At 38.2% G+C, this 22472-nt stretch overlaps 1 protein-coding gene across 1 annotated transcript in view; it reads right to left on the bottom strand.

The window, feature by feature from the left end:
• The window catches only part of COL28A1 (collagen type XXVIII alpha 1 chain), a 151881-nt gene that overhangs the window by 120434 nt on the left and 8975 nt on the right, over nucleotides 1–22472 (bottom strand). Inside the window, exons 4-9 of the mRNA XM_045827928.1 lie at nucleotides 19533–19553; nucleotides 17769–17825; nucleotides 15778–15831; nucleotides 13910–13951; nucleotides 5677–5703; nucleotides 1659–1703 (exon numbers count right to left, since the gene is read on the bottom strand). Coding sequence (XP_045683884.1) covers nucleotides 1659–1703; nucleotides 5677–5703; nucleotides 13910–13951; nucleotides 15778–15831; nucleotides 17769–17825; nucleotides 19533–19553 — 246 coding nt within the window. The remainder of the gene's footprint in view (nucleotides 1–1658; nucleotides 1704–5676; nucleotides 5704–13909; nucleotides 13952–15777; nucleotides 15832–17768; nucleotides 17826–19532; nucleotides 19554–22472) is intronic.

Genomic DNA, 22472 nt, shown 5'->3' with positions numbered 1-22472 from the left:
GATTGCTAATGTATTGGATATTTTTCATTTATTAGCCATCTATATTTTCTTTTTGGGGTTTTCTGATTCTTTGTTTTACTTATGAACTTATGTGAATTCTCTTCATGTCAAGTACTCTTTTTCCATTGACTCTGAACATGCATTTTTCAAATTTTTACTTCTCTGACATTGGGACACATATTACAATCAATTGCATCTTTATAATTGACAGCATTTTTTCTTTCTTTTTGGCACAGAATATAATAGGGCATTTAACAATCCTTGGCATCTTAGTCAATAAAATATGACATTGACTCTTTGTTAGCCATTTTTATTTCAAATAGTTTTCCTAGTTATTATCTGATTTTCATTTTTGTTCTGTTCTGTATGTGCCCGTCCTGCATTTTTGAGCCCAAGTTCATCTCTCACTCTCAGTTATCTTCCAGGAAAAATCCATTCATTATCATACTTCCCATTTCGCCCAGAGATAATTACCAAACCTACATTTTTCAGATCCACCTGACCTTTCACTCTGCCACAGTTTAAAAAGCTTTCAGAAAATCTCAGGCTATTTAAAGTGTTTAGTTACATGGGCCACTGTCATTGTCTTACCCTTTTCTTTTCACCTTCTGCCTCACCTTCTCTCCTTGACTCCCTGCCATAATTAAAACATAGATATTGAAAGACTTTGGTGTCTTCCTGGCATGCTCTTAATAGTTTTTAACTGTAACAAAAACTACTTTTACTCTGTGCTTTTTTGACCCTTTATTATTATATTTCAAATACAGTCTATATTTCTGGCCCATTAAGGAACTCCTTAACATAATTAATATTGTCTCCAGTTTAAATACTTTATTCATATTTGTTTTTTAATGAAAAGGAAATATGTACTCAATTGTCTGTAGCTTGCTGGATTTTCAAAATTTCAAACCCCTGAGTTGGTTCTGTCACGTTATTTATAACTATCTCATTAACTTCTTCCATCGAGTTCTTCACTCTGCTTGGGAAGCACTTGGTCTCAGTGTCTACATCTGGAAAACAATTCTACTTTTTGCCAGTGGAGCTTGAATTGACTTTCTGCTGGTTAAATTATTCTCTGCACCATAACATTCAGTAGGCCTGGCCTCAAAGGTTAGCGTACCATGAAGCAAAGTCTTAATGGAACATAACAAAGGCATCTGGGGACACTCTTACTTAAAGTTAGGTAAAGTTAGCTTTGTCTTCTGCTTCATGTTATACTGATGAGAAAATTGAGCCAAGGACTCTCACTTCAGTAGTAAGGTCAACACAGTGCATCCCAGGAATTTCCTATTTTTTAAATTGTTTGTTTTTTAATAAGTAGAGTTGGCATACAATCTTATATTGGTTATAGTAGTTTCAGGTGTATGATATAGTGATTCAACATTTTTGTAACTTATAATGTGATCACCCCACTAATTCTAGCCATCATCTGTCACTGTGCCAACTTATCACAATATCGTTGACTATATTCCCCTTCCCCTTTTCACTCATCCTCCACTCCCTCCCTTCTGCTAACCATTTCTTTGATCTCTATTAAAGCAAAACAACACAAACAAGCAAACAAACAAAAACAGACTCATAGAAACAGGAATTTCATCTTAAGGAAACTCAGTCCCAAAGGATAAAAAATGTTAGTGTTTCAAAAACATGTTCCTTACTTTGTCACCTTTTATTCCTGGTTTACCACATTCTCCAGGCACACCCTAAAATAAATGAATAAAATAAATCAGAGGACATTTGCAGCCATTCAGTGTTAGGATTTTCTTTTAAGAATTCCCAGCAGAACCTTGAGACATAAGAACTGTGATGGATTATACCCAGTGTTATCCTCAGTCCTATGGGTTCTTTGGGCATTGAAGTCTGAAAAATTGTATCCATAAGTCATTTTTAACTCAACAGAATGAAATCAGTGATACCACCTAATGAGGTTTAACATTTTTGATGGATGAAATTAAAAGAAGCAAAGTCTTACTGACCATCTACTATGTATTATACACCCTTTGCATGTATGATTTAATTGAATCCACAGTACAGCCCAATGAGATAAGGTTTACAATTCTTATTTTATAGATGAGAAAACTTAAGCTGAATGAGATAATGTCTCCCCACCAGAGCTCGTAAGTATCAAAGTCTGAACCCAGGTCTACCTGGACTCCGAATCCCTATTATTTCCACAACACCATCCTCCAGCCCCAGCACCAACTTCCATCTTTTTGATCTCTATTAAAACAAAGCAAGAAGTAGATAGATTTTGCCTCGAGAGTATGAGGGAAAAATTCTGAGACCCTGTCCTGACTTGGTAGGGAAAGGAGGCAAGATGAACTAGCAAGGCTGGCTGGGAGAGAGTGGAGCGTGGTGGCCAGCATGCTGTGTATGTTCCATCCTCATTCTCCACCGTGCTGCCTGTCCTGGAGTATTAATGAAAAAAACCTAACATATACATTATGCCTCACAGTTTATCATTAATGCTATTTTATGGAAATTATCTCAGTTTATCTGCCATCAACTGTCTGAGGTAGATATTATTAGCCCAGTTTTACAGTCTGAAATTTTGTGACTCAAAAAGGTTAAGTAACTTGCTCAGGACTTCTAACACTTCTAAAAAATTGAACTAAAATGTAACAGAGCCACTGAGAATAACAAGTAAAGTTGGAATTGCAGAGTGCTTTCATATATATATATACATTTTGAGCCTCAAAGCCATTCAAATTTCTAAGATAAGCCAACTCAGCTGGAGAGGTAAATGGTTCACTTCAATGTACATGCTAGCCAGTGAGTGACTCCTAGTCCAGCGCCCTCACTGCTGGTTTCTGCTTCCGCTGCTGCTGTGTTTCCTATGTGATGCTCTGAGGTGTGCTACTGGAAATGCCACTACATGACATGAGGGATGGCACTAACATGCAGTTCAGTGCCCTGCTTCCTTCATCGGGGAAGTCTTGCTATGGAAAATAAAGGTCAGCTGAGCTAAAGAGTATATTTAATGATCTAATGGATTTATATTCTGGTGCAAAGTTTATCTTATCAGAAAATAGCAACAAACGGTTGCTGTTTTTAACACACACTGACAGCCAGCCTGCAGACCACATCTTGGATAGCACTGCTCCAAGAAGGGAAATCACAGTTGTAACCACGAATTATGGGTGCAAAGTATGTGCCAAGGCCTTTGCACTATTGCTGATCCCCACACCAGCCTTGCAAGGTAGATATATATCTTCATTCACAGATAAGAAAAATGGGGCTCAGAGAGATTAAGTAATTTGCCCAGGACCACAAACTGAGTCTGGTAGACGCTCAGGCCTGTGTTCTTCATTAGCCGCCCAAAGGTGAAAAGAGCACACTGCCATGGTCTGTAAGTTACTGCCCACTGACTTGACACTCCTGCCTTGGGTGCTGCACAGGGCATTGCTGGCATGGGAGCGGAAAGAGGGATCCAGCTATGCCTCTGTTCAAAAGCAATCTATTCTCTCCCCACATCACGTGAGTCACACTGACCCAGGAAAAACTGAGCTTTCCCTTAGAACAAGTTGCATATTTATTTCGGAACACAAATGGAAAATCACTCTTGAAGAATCAGAAAGCAATTAATGTAATAATGTTGGATGGGAATGAAATGAGTCAATCACCAAAATATAAAACAGAAAAATACCATAAATGCACTCAAAATTATTTTGGCCAGAATTCATTCTGTTAGCCCAGACAGATGTGTTATCTATGGGGTCCTAAGGAACAGCATTTGTTTGGGGTGGGGGCAGATTCCCATCAATGAAAATAATGTACTAGTGTTATTTGCCTCTGCAAAGGCGGTTTCTTTTTGGTGGGCTCATTAATCGCTGTGGAATGGCCACAGTGACAGTTCCAGGGAGCAAGGGCTTCAGAAAGCTGTGAACAAATTAGCTCTGTTCACAGCCTCTGACTCCTGATGCTGCTGCTTCTGGCAAAATCCTGGCTTGAATGTCAGGGTCAGAGTCACTTTCTCTCATAGCGTGTATTTTCCAAGTGAGATCTCCTCCAGAGAGTCTACATTTCCCCAGAGATTTCAATGAATATTTTCATGTATACATGAAATACATATATCTTCCTGGGGTTAATAATTAGCTCACTGTAAAAATCAAAATGGAGGTAGAGGTTGTTCATAATTCTTCTCAAATATAGGCAAATTTGGGTATCATGGAACTTTTTCAACTTTCCCATATTAGCATGTATGTCCAGTCTCCTCCTAATAGCACCTTACATTTACAGGCCAGCGAAGAGTTTGGAATATGCTGTCCCATTCATTATCCTGTTTGATTCTCTGAGAATGAGGGAGGCATGTATTAATCCAGTTCTATATGGCGGGTGAAATAGACACTCCAAGAGGCTGAGGAGCCCAGGTTCTTATGGCTAAGGACAGAATCGTGACATTCTGACACTCTTCCTCTTAATTAGAGATATGCTTATTTTTTGTATGGAGGTTTGCCCCTAATATTGGCAGGGCCAAAGGATGAGTGCAAGCAGAAGCCCATATACCATGTATCTAAATAGTGGAAAGTTAAAAATCAAGCTAATAAAGTAGTCATGTTCTAGCTTCTCTTTCTTGACAAATATATCTTCAAAAGAAATTTAAAAATTAAAGAAGCAGAGGGGTCCTCAGAGGTCCGTGCAGGAGCACAGCCCACTTCACTTCCCACCTCCAGCTCCTTCCACAGCGAGAGATGCTGTGTGTGAGCAGAGACGGTGCCCCACACGGCACAACAAAGCTGCCTCCAGGCCCCCTCCTGCTCTAGCAAACAGCTTCCACCTGGTCCCCCACCCCCAGGCCTGGGAAGAAAGTAGACATGGGAAAGAGGTTTGCGTATGCCTTCAATGCAGGCTCAGATCATTTTACAGGGACATTTTGGGTCTTGGTTACCCAAAGCATGACCTAGGCAATGGGGGCACAGGCCTCTTGCCCTGCAAATCCTGGCTTGGGGATGGGGGACAGAAGAGACCCAGAGCAGGACCCTCTAGGGTAAGGCCTCTTGCCCAGGTCTGAGTTGTACAACCTGTAGGACAGAATGGAGGCAGGGACCTCTTCAGGTTTCAGAGAGAAAATCTGATCATAGAACAGTGGTGGACTTATTAATGAACCATCGAGCACTCTCAGAGGTTCCTGAGTCCCAAGCCAACTTGTTTATTTCTTTTGAATCAGGCTGTTAACTTCTTCTGAATTAGTTGTATCAGTTTCCTAATGTGTAACTTGCAAATAATCTACAAACCCATTCCTTTTATTTGTTTGTCAAATGTATTGCCCCCTACAATCTCTACCCAGATGCTTAACTGAATGAAGTCAGTGGTTCTATATTGCTTAATCAGGATAAATCCTCTTTTCCACATAAGAGGTTTGGGAAGTTATGCACCAAAGGAACAAGCTCATGGCAGTGTTCCTGCATCCATCTGTACACTGAAACTTTCAGTTTGAACACGCGTTTGCAGAGCTCAGGGAGAGTGGGCACCAAATCTTAGTAACCTCAGGGCTCCTTCCACCCCTTACAGTACACACCCATATCTTATGTTACTATTTGTGTCAACAGAGCTTATATTTATATTTATGAATTAGGGAATCCAGACTTACAAAAATAGCTTTGATTTAGTGCATAAATACAACAATGTTTCTGGTTTTCTTTCTGGAATTCTGGTCTATGGTTGTTACAAACTTACCTTCTCACCCTTGTACCCAGGAATTCCCTGATTAAAAAAAGAAAAGAAAAAGTAAAATGTGATATTAGGAGGCATAGTTGGAGGAAGTATTTGATGTTTTTCATTTGTGATATTACAAAACACATCAGTACAGTCTTGGAAAATAAGACCATATCTAAATAGGCTATTTCACTTTGCACTTAGGGACTGTACATTTACTAGGGAGAAGAAAAGGACCTATTTTTCCTTTTATTACATTCTATTCTCAGTACCAGGGGTTTTTTTCAAACCCAATTTTCTTACCCTTTGGCCTGAACCAGAAAGAGATACTATACACTGAACCTCACTGTAGAATTGAAAACCTGTAATTGTCTTTTCAAAATTGTTGCATTGACTTTTAAACTATGAACTATCATGGCTGACAATGTTTCACAGAGACTGGTAGTGAAAATTGCTTTGGGGTAATATCCTTTAAAATGTCCATAAATATTTATATTCTTTACGGTCCTCCTTTCAAACTCAGTCTAGAATGTAAACATCAAGGAAATGAATGGTTCCTTTTTCGATCTTAATGAGTCAGTGACCTTTAAGTTACCCATATTTTATCTCCTGCTAAATAAGGGGCCAGAGTGTCTGCTCCTTTTCTGTGTCACTCCTGGGAACCCTGCACAGCCCTCTCCATTGTGTTGCTGCACTTAAGCCCTTTAAATGACACGATACTGAGTATTAAAGGGACTGGGAAGTTACCAAGTTTAAGGAACAGAAAGTCCTTTTCAAAGAGGATTTCATGCCCTGGCTGGCATAGCTCAGTGGATTGAGTGCAGGCTGAGAACCAAAGCATCGCAGGTTCGATTCCCAGTCAGGGCACATGCCTAGGTTGCAGGCCATGGTCCCCAGCAACTGCATATTGATGTTTCTCTCTCTCTCTCTTTCTCACTCCCTTCCCTCTCTAAAAATAAATAAATAAAATCTTTAAAAAAAGAGGATTTCATGGCTTCTTCATACAACTGTGGTTTTCAAGCATGAAAATAGAATTGTAAGACATATTTTAAGTGAGCTGCTGAAACTAGTGGAATAGACAAGCCATACTTGCAGTTACATGTAAGTCTGTCCATAAAATTTCATTCTCTGTGTGACTTTTTTTAATGATAAAAAAGAAAACTTCAGGGAGGAAATAACACTTCCCACTAAATGAACATAGGGGTGCTTATGTTCTTTCAAATTAGTGATTTGGGTTCCTTTGGATACGTTCCCAGAAGCTGAAGTGCTGGGTCAAAAGGCAGATCCATTTTTAATTTTTTCAGGTAACTACATACTGTTTCCCACAGTGGCTGCCCAAGTTTGCAACCCCACCAACAGTGCAAAATGGGTCCCCTTTCTCCACATCCTTGCCAGCACTTGTTGTTTGTTGATTTATTGATGATGGCCATTCTGACAGGTATGAAATGGTATCTCATTGTGGTTTTAATTTGCATTTCTCTTATGATTAATGATGTTGAGCATCTTTTCATCTGTCTATTAGCCATCTGTATGTCCTCTTTGAAGAAGTGTCTATTCAAGTCCTTTGCCCATTTTTTAACTTGGCTGTTTGTTTTTTGGTGTTGAGTTTCATAAGTACTTTATAAATTTTGGATATTAACCCCTTATCAGATGTATCAGTGAATATTTTCCCCAGTTCTGTGGGCTGTCTTTTTATTTTATTGATGATTTCCTTTGCTGTGAAAAAAACTTTTTAATTTGACGTACTCCCATTTGTTTATTTTTTTCCTTTGTTTCCCTTGCCTGGGCAGATATATTCGATAAAAAACTGCTACAAGCTACATCCAAGATGTTGCTGCCTATGTTTTCTTCTGAGATTTTTATAGTGTCAGGCCCAAGTCTTCAATCCATTTTGAATTTTTATTCTTGTGTGTGGTATAAGAAGGTGATCTAGTTTCATTTTTCTGCATATATCTGTCCAATTTTCCCAACACCATTTATTGAATAAACTATCTTTAGCCCATTCCTCTGTCAAATATAAATTGACTAGAAAATTATCAGTTTATTTCTGAGCTCTCTCTACTGTTCTGTTGATCTATGTGTCTGTTTTGATGCCTGTACCATGCTGTTTTGATTACTATGGCCTTATAGTATAGTTTGATATTAGGGAGCATGAGCCTCCAACTTTGTTCTTCTTTCTCAGGATCACTATTACTATGTGGTGCCTTTTGTGGTTCCATATACATTTTTGGAATATTTGTCCTTGTTCTGTGAAATGTATCAGTAGAATCTTGACAGGTATTGAATTGAATCTATAGATTGCTTTGTGTAGTATGGACATTTTAATGATGTTAATTCTTCCTATCCTATGAACATGTTATGTGCTTCCATTTATTTGTATGTTTTTCCGTTTCTTTCTTCAGTGTCTTATAATTTTCTGAGAACAGGTCTTTTACATTCTTGGTTAGGTTTATTTCTAGGTATTTCATTCCTTTTGAAGCAATTATTAATGGGATTATTTTCTTAATTTGCATTTCTGTTTCTTATGGCATATAAAAATGATACTGATTTCTGGATATTAATTTCCATATTCTACTACTAATTTGCTGAATTCACAGTTCTAGTAGTTTCTTGGTGGAACCTTTGGGGTTCTCTATGTACAGTATCATGTAATTTGTGAATAGAGACAGTTTTACTGTCTTCCTTTCTGTTACTGTTACTTTCTTTCCAACTTGGATGCCTTCATTTCTTCTTGTCTGATTGCTGTGGCTAGAATTTTCAATATTATATGAATAAGAGGTGAAAGAAGATGTCCCTTTCTTCTTCCCTAACTTGAGGGGGACACTTACAGTTTTTGTTGAGTGTGATGCTGGAAGTGGGTTTGTCATATATGGCCTTTATTATGTTTAAGTATGTTCCTTCTATTCCCACTTTGCTAAGAGTTTTTATCATAAATGGGTGCTGGATTTTATCAAATGCCTTTTCTGCATCGATTGATGATCATGTGGTTTTTATCCTTCATTTTGTTTATATGGTGAATCACATTTATTGATTTATGAATGTTGTACCAACCTTGCATTCCCAGAATAAATCCCACTTGATCACAGCATGTGATCTTTTTGATGCATTGTTATATTTGGTTTACTAATATTTTGTTAAGAATTTCAGTGTCTTTGTTCATCAGGGATATTGACCTATAATTTTCTTTCTTTGTGTTGTCTTTATCTAGTTTTGGAATTATGATACATCTGGCCTTGCAAAATGAGCCTGGGAGCCTTCCCTCCTTTTGAATGTTTTGAAATAGATTGAGAAGGAAAGGTGTTAGTTCTTCTGGGAATGTTTGTTAAGATTCACCTGTGAAGCCATCCAGTCCAGGACTTTGGTTTTGGGAGAGTTTTTAACATTATAAAAGAGGTGTTGGGTGGATATGTTGGGTGGATAGATGTTTTACTAGAGCTATATCCTTTTGTTGGATTGTTTTCTTTAGCATTATGTAATGTCCTTGTTTGTCTGCTCCTATAGCCTTGGTTTTAAAGTCTATTTTGTCAGATATAAGTGCTGCTACCCTAGATTTTTTTTCTTTCCATTTGCATGCAATATCTTTTTCTATCCCTTTTAGTCTGTGTGTATGTTTCAATCTGAGATGGGTCTCTTGGAGGCAGAATACATGTGGGTCTTGTTTTCTTATCCTTTCACCTACCCTATGTCTTTTGGTTGGAGCATTTAAGCCATTTACATTTAAGGTGATTATGGATAGATAAGTATATAGTGCCATTTTATTGTTAGACTGTTTTCCTCTGGGGTTTTTTTCCTTTCTCTTTTTCTTCTTATTTTTAAAGTAACCCCTTTAACAGTTGTTGCAGCACTGGTTTGGTGTTAACAAACTCCTTTAGATTTTTCTTGTCTGGGAAGCTCCTTATTTCTCCTTCAATTTTAAATGATAGCCTTGCTGGGTTAAGTAGCTTAGTTGTAGGTCCTTGCTTTTTATCACCTTGATTATTTCACACTACTCCCTTTTGGCCTGAAATTTTCTGTTGAGAAATCAGATGACAGTCTAATTGGTGCTCCCTTATAGATTACTATCTGCTTTTCTCTTGTGGCTTTTAGGATTCTCTCCTTATCTTTAAGCCTTGCCATTTAAATCATGATGTGTCTCAATGTGGGCCTCTTTGGGTCCAACTTGTTTGGGATTCTCTGAGCTTCCTGGATCTGTGTGTCTTTTTCCTTCACCAAATTAAGGAAACTTTTGGTCATTATTTCTTCAAATAGGTTCTTGAGTCCTTGCTTGTTCTCTTCCCCTTCCGGTATTCCCATGATGCAGATATTGTTCCACTTCATGTTGTCCAAAATGTTTCTTCAGTTCTCATTTTTTTTAATTTTCTTTTTGGTGCTCTGCCTGGGTGTTTTTTTCTACCTTGTCTTTCAAATCACTGAATTGATCCTTTACTTCATCTAACCTACTGTGTATTCCTTCCAGTATATTACTTATTTAAGATATTGCATTCTTTATTTCTGACTGGTCATTTTTTATGGTTTCTATGTCTTTTTTCATGCTGTTGAATATCCCTATAATCATTACTCTAAATTCTCTATCTGATAAATTGCTTGCCTCCATTGCATCTAGTTCTGGAGAATTCTCTTGTCCTTTAATTTGGAGTCTGTTTCTGGTCTTCCCATTGTGGCTGCTTCTTTGTATTTGATTCTATGTATTAGGTAGATCTGCGAAGACTGTGGGGTAGACCTTTGTCAAACACTGCTTGTTACTGGCCCTGGTCAACCTATTTGGAGCTACCAGTGATCCACAGCATGTGGCTGCCTGTGCTGGGCCTGTTTGTTTGCAGAAAGAACTAGGCTATGCACCAAGGACCACTTTTATCAGCACCAGGCCCAGGAGAGGGTCAGCTGAAGTTTCAGAGCTCCCAGAGATCTACTTTAGTTTGTTAAATTAATCAATGTTATAGCCTCAAGCTGCACTCAGCAGCTCAACTTAAGCTCCACAGGATGGGGCAGGGTAAATCCTGTGGGCAGGGCTATTGCTTCCCCTCAGACTGATGCAACTTAGAGGTGAGTGCTCTGCTTGAGAAAGATAGACTCTGAAGTATGGGGAATGACTCAGCACAGGAATCCTGGCAGCTCTTCCCTCAGCTCTCTCCCCAGAGCCACGAGGCCCAGACTCTCCTCATGTGTCCCTAGTTCAATCTGCTCTCCCTCTGCCAGAGCCCAGGGAAAGTGGCTGCCAGCAGAATTTTGTGTGTTGTCCCTTTAAGAGGCTCTCTGCATCTCCAGCCATCTCTCCCTTGTAGACAGAAACCCCACTGCTTTACACAGCTGGAGGTTATCTGTGTTCCTTTACAAGCCCTGGTAATGTAGACTGGGGAGCCCAGTTTGGGGTTTAGACCACACACTTCTCAGGGGAACCCTATGGCCACTGAAATATCCCTCTGGCACTTCAGCTGCCCCCTGTGGAAGCCCAGACAGCCTTTTTGTGCCTCCTCCATACTCCCTGCCAGCCTCATTGTGGTACAGTAGTTTCTTCTGTCTGTCCTTGGATATAAGGCTTCTCTCCAGATAGTTTTCAGTTAGTTATTCAGGATGATTTATCTACAATTTAGTTGTAATTCCAGATTGGCCCTGAGAGGAGGTTGACGTAGCTTCCACTTACTCCTCTGCCATCTTGGGTCTGCTCCCATCATTACTTTATGTTAAAAGAGTTACATTGTATTTAGGAAGGAGCCAGTAGTGTTTACGAAAATAAAGGAATATTACTTTTAAAGGAATATTCTTTTGGTTCCCTGTTTTCCTCTCTGAAATCTCTGATTTATTTATTATTTAGTTGCTATCAGTTTCCTTCCTTCCTTCCTTTCATGGCATCTTAATGACTAGTTTTAAAATATTCAAATTCAACATATCCACAACCGCAGTCTTGGTTCTCTGCCAAAATTATTTCTGACTTTCTTATTTCTATTAATGCTATCATATTTCAAATTACACAGTCTCAAAAACTTACAATTATCTTTTCTCCCTATTTGCCCCTTACAATTCCTTAATCCAACCAGTTAAAATTCCCCAGCAGCTTCCACTGCACTTGTTTTAAGCCCACTGCGACCCTGGCCAACGAAGCTCTGTTGATCTAGCCCCTGCCTAAGCTATAGCTTCATCTCCCACCATTCTTCATTAGGTTCTGGCTTGCTTTCCATTTCCTGTGCCTGCCAGGGCTGTTCCTACCTCAGAGCCTTTGTCCCTACTGCTATCTCTACTTAGAACACCCCCCTGACCTCGTTTTATATTTCCATAAAGCCTCTCACTGACCGAATTCTTATTCATCTGTTTGCCTAATTATTGCCTCCCCCTGTTGGAAAACATTATAAAACAGGAATTCTCTCACTCACTCCTGTATCCCAGCACGTAAAGAGGACATAACATGTAGAAGGTGCTCAATATATATTTGCTGAATATATAAGTTAGATTAATCACCACACTCTATCATTGCTTCCCTCTCATGATTCTCACAATGTCCTCGTCCCTTCTATGTTGTCATCACTGTAGCCCAGTTTTGCCCAATATAATGGGAGCCCCAATTGGGAGTCCCATATGTAACTCTAGATTTCCTAATAGCCACATTAAAAAAGCAATGAACAAGTGAAATTAATTATAATAATTATAATAATATATTTTATTTATCCCAATAGGTCCCAAATACTGTCAGTTCAACATGTAATTATATAAAGAATTATCAATGAGATAGTTTACTTCTATTTGGGGGATATTGAGTCATCAAAATTTTGTTTGTGTTTTATTTCTAAAGCACACCATGACTTCATATTTCAACTGCTCAGTAAGCACATGTGGCTAGTGGCTTTCACATTGGCCAGAGCAGCTGTAGCCAATCTCCCTGTTGTTTCTCATATAAGCTATAGCAATAGACCGTCTAAGTGCTTCTTCCTTCTGTTTATTCGCATTTCAATTTTTCTTTTAGAGCCATGCCAGACTAATCTTCCATATACATAGGTAGCTCCTGTGTTACATGCCTCATCTAAAATCTTGGAGGGTGCTCAGCACCTGGCAAAGCCCAGACCTTACAACCAGCATAGAGCACCCACTCTGATCCTCAAGCTGTGTCTGACAGTACTCCCCTTCAGGCACCCTATGTCACCATTTCCCAACACACTGCCTTCCCTCTGGCAGCTGCTCAAGGCCCTCTCCACCTGGAATACCTGTCCCCTTCCACCTTCCTATTCTGTCCTTTCCTGTCACAATACTACACCCTTCAGGGGTTACCCTGTAAAACTACCCCAACAACTCCAATCCCCGAATTCCTATAATGCTTTGCACATGCAACTTTCACAGTATTTTGACACTCTGCTTCAAATAGTAGCTATCTGAAATATCTTATCTCTCCTATGAGAAAATAAGTGTTTCAAAAATATAAATGCTTTGTCTTAATTTTATTTTCACTTAATAGTATGCATTGTATGAAGATAACAAAGAAATGTTTCCTGAAAAAAATAACACAAATTCTGAATGGATTTCCATTGAAATTATCAAGCTTCCTATCAGACGTTTTCATGAGGTTGATTAAAAACATCAAGAGAACAGAGTGTAAAACCAGACCCCCTCTGGGTCTGAGTCTTGGGCTTTGACCCAAGGAGACAGACTAAGAGGAGAGATGCAACATGGTTCCCTTTCATTCACTGTGTACTCATCGGATATTTTCTACACCAGTAATGAAAATTTTTTCTGTAATTATTTCTCATACGATCTCTGGTATCTTCTATCTTCTAATTACAGGGATAATCAATCAACTGGGATAATCTCTTTTTCTCTGTCACATACATACTCTCTCTCTCTCTTTTGATCTGTAGAATCAGATTTACAAAAGTGTAGTTTAGATTATGTAACTCTTATGGCCCCAGAATTTTAATTTCCTCTATGTTGCAAAAAAAAAAAAAACAAAAACAAAAACAAAAAGGAAAAAAAAACCAGAAGAAATAAAGCAAAATGTTTTTCTTGTTTGAGCCTTTCACAAGTGTCAAATTTAGTGTCAGGGAATGTCATGTGGTTGACCACTTGTCCCATCATCACTCCCATTGAACAGAGTATGGCCCTCTCACACTTCCACTTCTAAGGTCATTTTTGTCTGACTTGTCTGTGATATAACTAGCCCACATAGATATAAATCATTTTCACACTCACACTCCAGGGGTCAACATGATCAATTCCAGAATCTAGCACCTGGGATTACATTCTTAGGAAGGCATTCCCGTTGTGTACATACCCCTGGGCCTCTTTCTCCAGGGTCTCCTTTTTGAGCATCACCCTGTGACAAACAAAAAACTCCGTCAGAATTCTACCACCCTGCAGAAGAACTGATTACTTGATAAAGGACTGATTTTGCGTTATTCAAAATTCCCAGATTAATAAATTAAGCCAATGGAGAAAGAAAATCTTTGGCCTTCCCCTTTGACATTTTCACCATGCAATCCAGGGAAGAAAACAGCAGCTCAGATAGCCTTTGCCCTTTGGAGTGAAGCCAGATGTAGACGGCGCTGAATCCAGGTACATGTTCATGATGTAGGCGGGGTCTTGCATCCCATTTTAACAGCACAGCCGTTGTTCTCAAACACAGCACTGTACCCACTGGGAGCCAGCCCCTCTGGCCTTTCTCCAAGGGGCTGTGGAATGTTTTCCAAAATGTCCTAAAGACTGATTGCTTGATTTCAGCAAAACTTAGGAAAATATATTATGTGGCACAAAATTACAAGCCAAATAAATGAAATGTAAACATAGATTTATCACAGGTATTTAATAAAACAAGATGAGATATGATGGCATTAATTTGAACCCATGTAAGGTGAGTGAGTGTAGAGGTGTGTGTGTGTCTTATAAAGCAGCTCAAAGATGCTTTGCATTCCCTTTCTTTGAGGAACAGGCAATTGGCAAAAAATACTTTAATGCATCTAACTTATCATATTTGTCATTACATCCCCAAATATATTCTCAGAAATTAATTATTGGGTTAATTTTTTGAATATTTGAATGCCTCTTATGTAGTGCCCATTTGCTTTCCAAAATGTGCCACCTTACGTTTGCAATGAAAAGCAAACCAGTTTTACTACTGTATTTCTATTGTTAGTTATTATTATTTTAATATTGCTGTGTTAGCTGTTATGAAAAATTATTTTTAATTTGAAACACAGCATAAACCAAATTATGTGAATTAGAAAATGTATCCCCTCCTTACCCCAAAATACAACCCAACAACCATGGACTCTCAAGTTTCTATAATGTAAATAATTAGTATTAAAGGGTACCTCAATGTCTCTGTCTCAAATTTTATTCATTATATAGTGAAAATAAGTGTTTTTCTATTTCTTTATTTACTCATTTTATTTCCTCTCTTGAAAATTATTTGTGTCCTTTGACCATTTAATTATTAGAAGGTTGATATTTTCTCATCCATTTTATTGTATTTAGGTACTATGGAAATTAACCCAATGTCCATTTTATTTGATGAAAACATTTCCCTATATGTTTTCCTCTTTATTTTAAGTATTATTTTTCATTATATAGAATTTTGCTTTAAATTTTCACATTGGGGTGTCTGCTAGTCTCTGTCCTGTGATACCTTCGGTTACTGTAAAACTTGGAACACCATTTTCCCAACAATGATCTGAACAGGTAATTAAAAATAATCTAGAATTTTGTGATGGGTACACAAAGAAAAGAATTGAGGAAATGGCTGGAGAGTGAGAGACAATCTGGTGTTTTTTCTATTATTCTTATAGATGACTTATATTCAAAGTGGACCCATTAAAAACATGTGTCTAGGTCAATCTGATATGGAACATATGTTAATAATTCATGGGACATTCTCAGTCACAATCATTCCTACTTTCTAATGCCATAATTTTAATTACAAGTCTCTATTTACTGGGTCCCAAGGTTTCCTTAGTGTATTGACTAACATGATCATATGTGAACAAGCCAGACAGATAACACAGGAAGTGAACGTCCTGTACTTTTCATGGAAATCATCAGATTTTTTGACATTGACATATACTTCAATGCTCTTTGTTTTGTTTTTGTTCTTTAAATAAATTTAGAAGATACACTTGTTTAAAGGAAAGATGGTTATTCATTTACCGCGTTTCCTTTTGGCCCTCGCTCTCCTTTGATACCTGGGTTTCCATCGGTACCCTGAAAGCAAAAGAAAAAAGATTATATTGAGCAGCCATTCCATTAGTTTCCTACATCTTACAATAATTTCCAAACAGCTTCAGGATATAAAATGAAGGAAGATTGTAAAATAACTTTACCTACCAAGAAGAGAGTCAACTCTACTATCTCCTTTCCTACACATCGGGAAGGTGGCACTGTCTTGCATAGACAGATTCTCTAGATGATCCAAAAGAGGATAATGTCTCCCTGTTATTTGCACACAAGTGCTTTTTTAAAATTGTTTTCTAGTACAGTCGTCTCTATTTTCCTGCCACCACTCCCCCTCACCCTACTCACCCCCACCTTCTACCCTCAATCCTTCCCCGCTTTGGCTTTGTCCATAGGTCCTTTCTTTATACATGTTCCTTGACTTGACCCTTCCCCTTCATTCCCCCATTATCCCTCTCCCCTCACCCCTCTGGTCTGTCAGTTTGTTCTTTATTTCCATGTTTCAGTTTCTATTTTGCTCCCTTGTTTTTTTGTTGATTAGGTTCCACATATAGGTGAGATCATATGGTATTTGTCTTTCACTGCCTGACTTATCTCATTTAGCATAATGCTTTCCAGTTCCATCCATGACAGCATGAAATAGCCTTGATATTTGCAAGCGTGAGTAAAGTGATCATCTCTGGGACTCCTGAATTGACCCTAAATTCAAGGGACAATCATAAAAGATGAAAGAAGAGAATTCTCCAAATTCTGTTCCAGAAAGACTCTCCATTTCTCTATTCTCAAATAATTAAAAGCATCACTTTTCTGAGAACTGGTTGTGGGGGTACCCAATAACTGTTCCATAACACAGTTCTGTGGCTACCCTTATTAAAACATGGGTGTTGCTCTTCTAACAATATCGATTGACTAAAGTTGTCAGGTTAGCTCAGCAATTGCAAGTTGTGTTACTGGTCATCCTAAAACATAATTGAATATCACAAGTGAAATTCAATTACCAGTGGGAGGCCACTGGTAATCCCCTGGGGTCATAAGTATAAACTAAGACTTTATGGGGAGGGATATTCAAGCCTTTGCTTTGGTTCAAGTCAGTTTCTACTGGCTGCCACATTATCATGGAATGTCTCATATCATATATTTTGAAGAAAAAAGACAATCATTCCTACTTTCTAATGCCTTAATTGGTAGGAAGGGTTGAAAAAGGATAGGCTTCAGCCTCACGTCTCAGGGTAAAATGCATCCATCACAGTCTAAGAAGCTCACAGTACGCATCTCCTGTCCCATCCCCCCAATACAAGCATTAGTTGAAAAATCTTATCCATGCACTTTTGTGAAATATCTCCAATGTGTTTCTGAACATTAAGATTTGGAACCATAAATAAATGAAATACTGAAAAAGCAGCATGGATGCTTCCCGATGATCTGATGTTAGAGAAATGTTCAGCATCTCCAGTCATAATGATATCATTTGAAGTCACAGAATTCACTCGAATCCCCAAGGCTTCCTAACCAGAGCTTCCTCCGCACAAGTCCCCACAATATTGCTCTTGGATGAGTGTAGAGACTTCAGGAGAGGTCTCTGGTCCTTGTCTCTGGGTGAAGCAAATAAAGCTTTGCCTAAAGCATAGAGATTTGGATTATCTCTATATTTGCACTTTAGTATTGAGAAATTCTGGCCCTAACTGTCACATAAGAAGTGATGCTGAAATAACCTTTGTGGGAACAAATTTGTCATTTTAAACCAAGTCTGCCCTTAGTTCAAGTCAGTAAAATCCCAGGCTTATTCCTAAGGATAGAAGGTATCCTTTTAGGAAAAAAAGAAAGAAAACCTTTTTTTTTTTTGCTGTTATTTGCACACAAGTGCTTTTTGACAGTATGAAATAGTCCTGATATTTGCAAGTGTGAGTAGCGTGATCATCCCTGGGACTCCTGAACTGATCCTAAATTCAAAGAAGAAATATACTTACCGGGGGCCCCGGATCGCCTGGATCCCCCTTCTCACATTCACAGATGTTGCGTTCACACTGAATCAGTAATGAAATATAGTATTAACACACACTGAAAGGCAGAATTTCAAATCTCATTCAGTACATTACTAAATAGAACACTCCCTCGAAGAAATTTTACTTTGCAATTTTATGGAGATTTTGCTCTTCTTATTAAATTCTTATAGGAAAATTCATATCTAATAAGAACCAGGTAATAAAATATTATTAAATATTGCCATGGTTAAATTAAAGAGACCTCCTTTTATATATATATAATCTAGTTGCTAATTAAAAAAGGGAAAGATAAATACTTTCAGTGGACTCAGAATTTCTGCTATTTCTCTTTTATATAACACATCAGAGCTAAATAATATACAAATATCAAATACTCAGCAAAGGAAAGCATTTGACTTAAAACATATTGAATCAATTCTAAGATGCACATTTTTCCTTATTATAACACCTCTGAAATCAGAGTAAACCCAATCATGATGAAGTTGCTATTTTCTACATTTACACTTCAAAACATACAGAATGAAATGGAAGAAAACTCCAGAGACACTACTGGAACACTCTTAAGAAATGCTGTATCACCCATGCTTTTGATGTACTTCTTTTATAGAAAAACAACTACATTGATGACTCTAAGACTAAAATGATTCAGAAGATATAGATTCTGAATGTGAAGTTTTAGAAATAACCAGTTTAGTATGCTTATATATTCTCATATATGTGTGTATAAAAGTGATACAGGATTTTAAAATCTTTATCTAAATAAAACTAAAAGGACTCTTCACATAAGTATAAAATGAAAAATCAAAATAAGGCAACTATATCACAGTTTAATCGCCAGAGTTTTTTCTTGTCTTAATGGCACATAAAATAATGGTATATCTGACCATGTATATACAATTCAATGAAACGTGCTTTACAACAGTGATCCTCAACCCCTGGGCCATGGACTGGCATTGGTCCATGGCCTGGTAGGAACTGGGCCACACAGCAGAAGGTGAGTGGCTGGCAAGCGAGTCAACTGGTCCCTGGTGCTACAAAGGTTAGGGACTGCAGCTCCATGAGGTTTGGTTGGCTCCTATTATTTTATGCAATATTACATGTAAATTTTCTGATGTTAAATAAGCAGCTTATCAAAGTTCAGATGTTCCAAACTCTTTGTGTTAAGAAACACGTGTTCACTTCAGGAGTCCTCAACAAGCTGATGGTCATCTATTGTGCTAAGTACTATCCAACCAATGTTGGCCACCTTCCTTGGCCACTTGCTCTGGTTGCCACCATCAGAAAGAATGAGGTTAGTCAATCAGCAGGCAGCAGGGGGCAACTCTGAGCTTTGTCTCAGACTGGAGCATTCTGCCTAACTAACCCTGGCCAACACCAGGCACACCTCCCAAAGTAGAGGACCCCCCACTCCGCAAGTGACTAGTATCAGAGACATGCTTAGAATAAAGGAAATTATATCAAACTAAGCAAAAGCTATGTCCTTTGGTTATCATTAATTTCTAAAATCAGTCTGTAGAATCACATTAAATTTTTTCTAATTTTCCAACCTGCATTGGATATAGTAGCCTAAAAGAAATCAGATGGCAGCCTAGAAATAGTGTGGCTCTTTCTAAAAATAGTTAAGCATTTTTATTTAGTCACGCCTATCTTCCAATGAGAATTACAATGCTGATTTGATAATGCAAGCTTATAGAGTAATTCATAGTAATCAAAGCAAGTGGTACTTACCTTCTTTTGAAATAAGATATCCTATGAAGGGAAAAAAGAATGAAACATTAACTCAATTTATGGTTCTGCTTCCAACTCTTATTAGTCTTAATTATTCCCTAAGGGATTTGCAGTTTCCAAGAAGAATAACAAGTCAGCCTTTCTAACCTTGTGAAAGCAATAAAGCCTACCAGCCACCGACCCAAGGAATACTCTGAGCCATATAAAAATAGGAGACATGAAAGGTACTAACATTAAAATTATTCTGTTTTCTGGGAACTTGATCCTGTTGCATCCTATGCTTACCTTTGATTTCCTTTGTCAGCTCTATGATCTGACTATAAGCTTAATTTGGCTACAAGTTTAATCAGTCACAATGAGAAATTTTTTACTTCCAGTTACAAAGACTTAGGCATCAAAACATTCGTTTTAGGTTTGTAACTTCAGGAAGTATTAATGAGCCTTAGAAGCCGAACCTCTCATTTTGCAATAAGGAAACTTGATCTCCAGTGCTGTGACTTGTCCCAAATCACACACTTGGGCTGAGTCACCTGACAAGGTTTGGGACTGCTTCATATTTATCCACACAGAGGTGAGTTGGCCAGAATAGTTTTCAAAATTACTTCAAATTCCTAATTTCAGAGAAACTCTCAATCTGTGTTTTGTCCACTATCTAGGCCTCACCTTACAACACAGTTCAGTGGTTTTATCTGACACGTGCCCTGAAAGCCCTGTCTGAAGTCAAATCCTGAGGAAAAGTTAACCTATGTTTATGGGTGGAATTATTGCTTTCTTAAGGTAGATACTATGTGTCAGATGAATGCCTTGTGACTGAATCAGAAGGTATAACATGTGTATGATAAAACTGAAATGGAAGTAAGAAGCACTAGCATATTGGTTGCAAGATATTAAAAATGAAGGGTGTAGTGAGGAAGTTAAAGACAAGTCAGAGTTGTACTTTTATGGAGGATCCACATCCCTGTAGTTTTTTTTTTACCTTATTTTTATTTCCATACAAACTAGTAACATAGAGGGAAGATACAGCAGCACGCTTTAAGTAGCTCAGTTTAATGGGAGGAAAAATGAGCCTGGGCATTAAGTGTCATCCAAGGTTTTCATGGTGTTTCCACCATTCACTACTCATGTGGCCTTGGGCAAGTCTTATACTCTTTCCAGGTCATTTTCCTATATAAAATGAGAAAGTTTGCCTGCACATGTTTGAGAGCTGTAAAAGTCTGTCCCCAGACCCTATACAAAATTCAGGGTTTCACCTGTGGTCCTCTTTGTCCCCTTCCTCCACCCCTTCCCCACCCAGTGATTTTAAATTACTAGCCAGCATAAATCCAGGCTGAAAGCAGATGATGTCTTAAAGATGTATCTTTAAGACCTGGCAGGTCACGTGAAAAAATAGAAACTGAGATACAATGACAGTCTGCATGTAGAACAGCATTGCCCCCTCCAGAACCTTTGGCTGTGCCTAGAAAGCTGAAGATGAGCGTGCTTTGTCTCGAGGCTGCTCCGCATGAGCCCTAGTTTCCACCTGATGTCCTGACAGCCTTCCCAGACATACCCTACAGAGAAATTCTTGTATGCGTACGTTTCTGCATTCATTGTTTCTAATAGTGAAAAATTGGAAATAATTAAAGTATCCACCACTAGCAGAATGGATCAATAAATGAAAAACTATTCAGCAACTAAAGTAAGCATATTATATCTACATATTTCAACATAAAAAGGTTTCCAAGAACACTGAGTGAAACAACATTGTGACCAAATTATGAAAACATTTAAAACATGTCATTAGCTTGCTTTCCTCCGGCAGGAAGAGAGGGAAAGGGAATTTGAAAGGAGTTCAAGAGACACAATAAACAACTTACAATGCAAGTCAAATTGTAATATTTGCTAATAACTAGCAAAATATAGAAAAATCCAAAGTTTTGTCATGTTGCAATCTTTTCATAACAAACATGGATGTCCTTATCAATTTTAAACTCATGAATTTAGCTGCTACCATGCCTAATGTGCAAATTTATACTTTTCTAGCCCTGCTTTTGAAAATTCAATTTCTAACTCGCCATATTACTGTCTAAAAATATGTGCCATGAGGATTAAAACCATAACAACACAACTAACAAATTATTTTTGGAACTCATTTGATTTGAGTTTTTTGGAATTTACATTTCTATGGAAACAAAAGTGGACCCAAAACTGCACAATAAATAAGACTGTTTCAAACAATGAACAAAGCTCCATCCCTAAGGGCACTTATGGTCTTAAGCCCCAGTGACAGAAAACAGACAGCTCACAGCAAGCAGCGTGGGAAGGAGATCCTAGCTGGGGGGTGGAACGGGGGCATTAACAAGATAGTTTCTTGGAATAGGTGCATTTTTCTGGAAATTATGAAGGGAGGAATGCAAAGGACCGACTCTTTGATGGAATGCTGTGCTGTATGTCAAAGTTTATGAGGAAAAAAGTCATCCAAACTAGTGTGGGCAATAGACAAAAGAAGCAGTAAGGAAGGACATTTAGAAAGAGTGGACAGTGGAATCCACATGGACAGAGCTGGAGGTCTTGGGGCACAGTGAGATCTTTCATTGAGACTGGGCAGCAGGCTGCATGGGGACCATGGTCAAAGCCAGAGGGAAGGGCATGTTCAATTAAGGTCTGGATGGATACTGTACTTTAAATGAAAAGGATAAATAGATAAAGGCCCTCACTAGAGCAAAAGAAAGTACACTTTGTTAATGGAGCTGGAGCTTTGTGATGGCATATATGTGTAAGGAGAAGGCTGGAATGGAATCGTCAGTTTTGTGAATGACTGTGAGGTCAACGCTATGAGAAGGGAAGAGAGGAAATGTGAGAAGGTGCTATAGCAGGACAGCAAATGGGATGAAAATAAAAACTCAGTAGGCAAGGATTGCAAACTTGAAGAAAAAAATTTGCAGCTTTAACAAAGTACAA

The sequence above is a fragment of the Phyllostomus hastatus genome, unplaced genomic scaffold (assembly GCF_019186645.2).
Source record: "Phyllostomus hastatus isolate PE091 unplaced genomic scaffold, TTU_PhHast_1.1 phas_scaffold_78, whole genome shotgun sequence".
Taxonomy (NCBI): Eukaryota; Metazoa; Chordata; class Mammalia; order Chiroptera; family Phyllostomidae; genus Phyllostomus; species Phyllostomus hastatus.
This window is presented reverse-complemented; position numbering and strand designations above follow the sequence as displayed.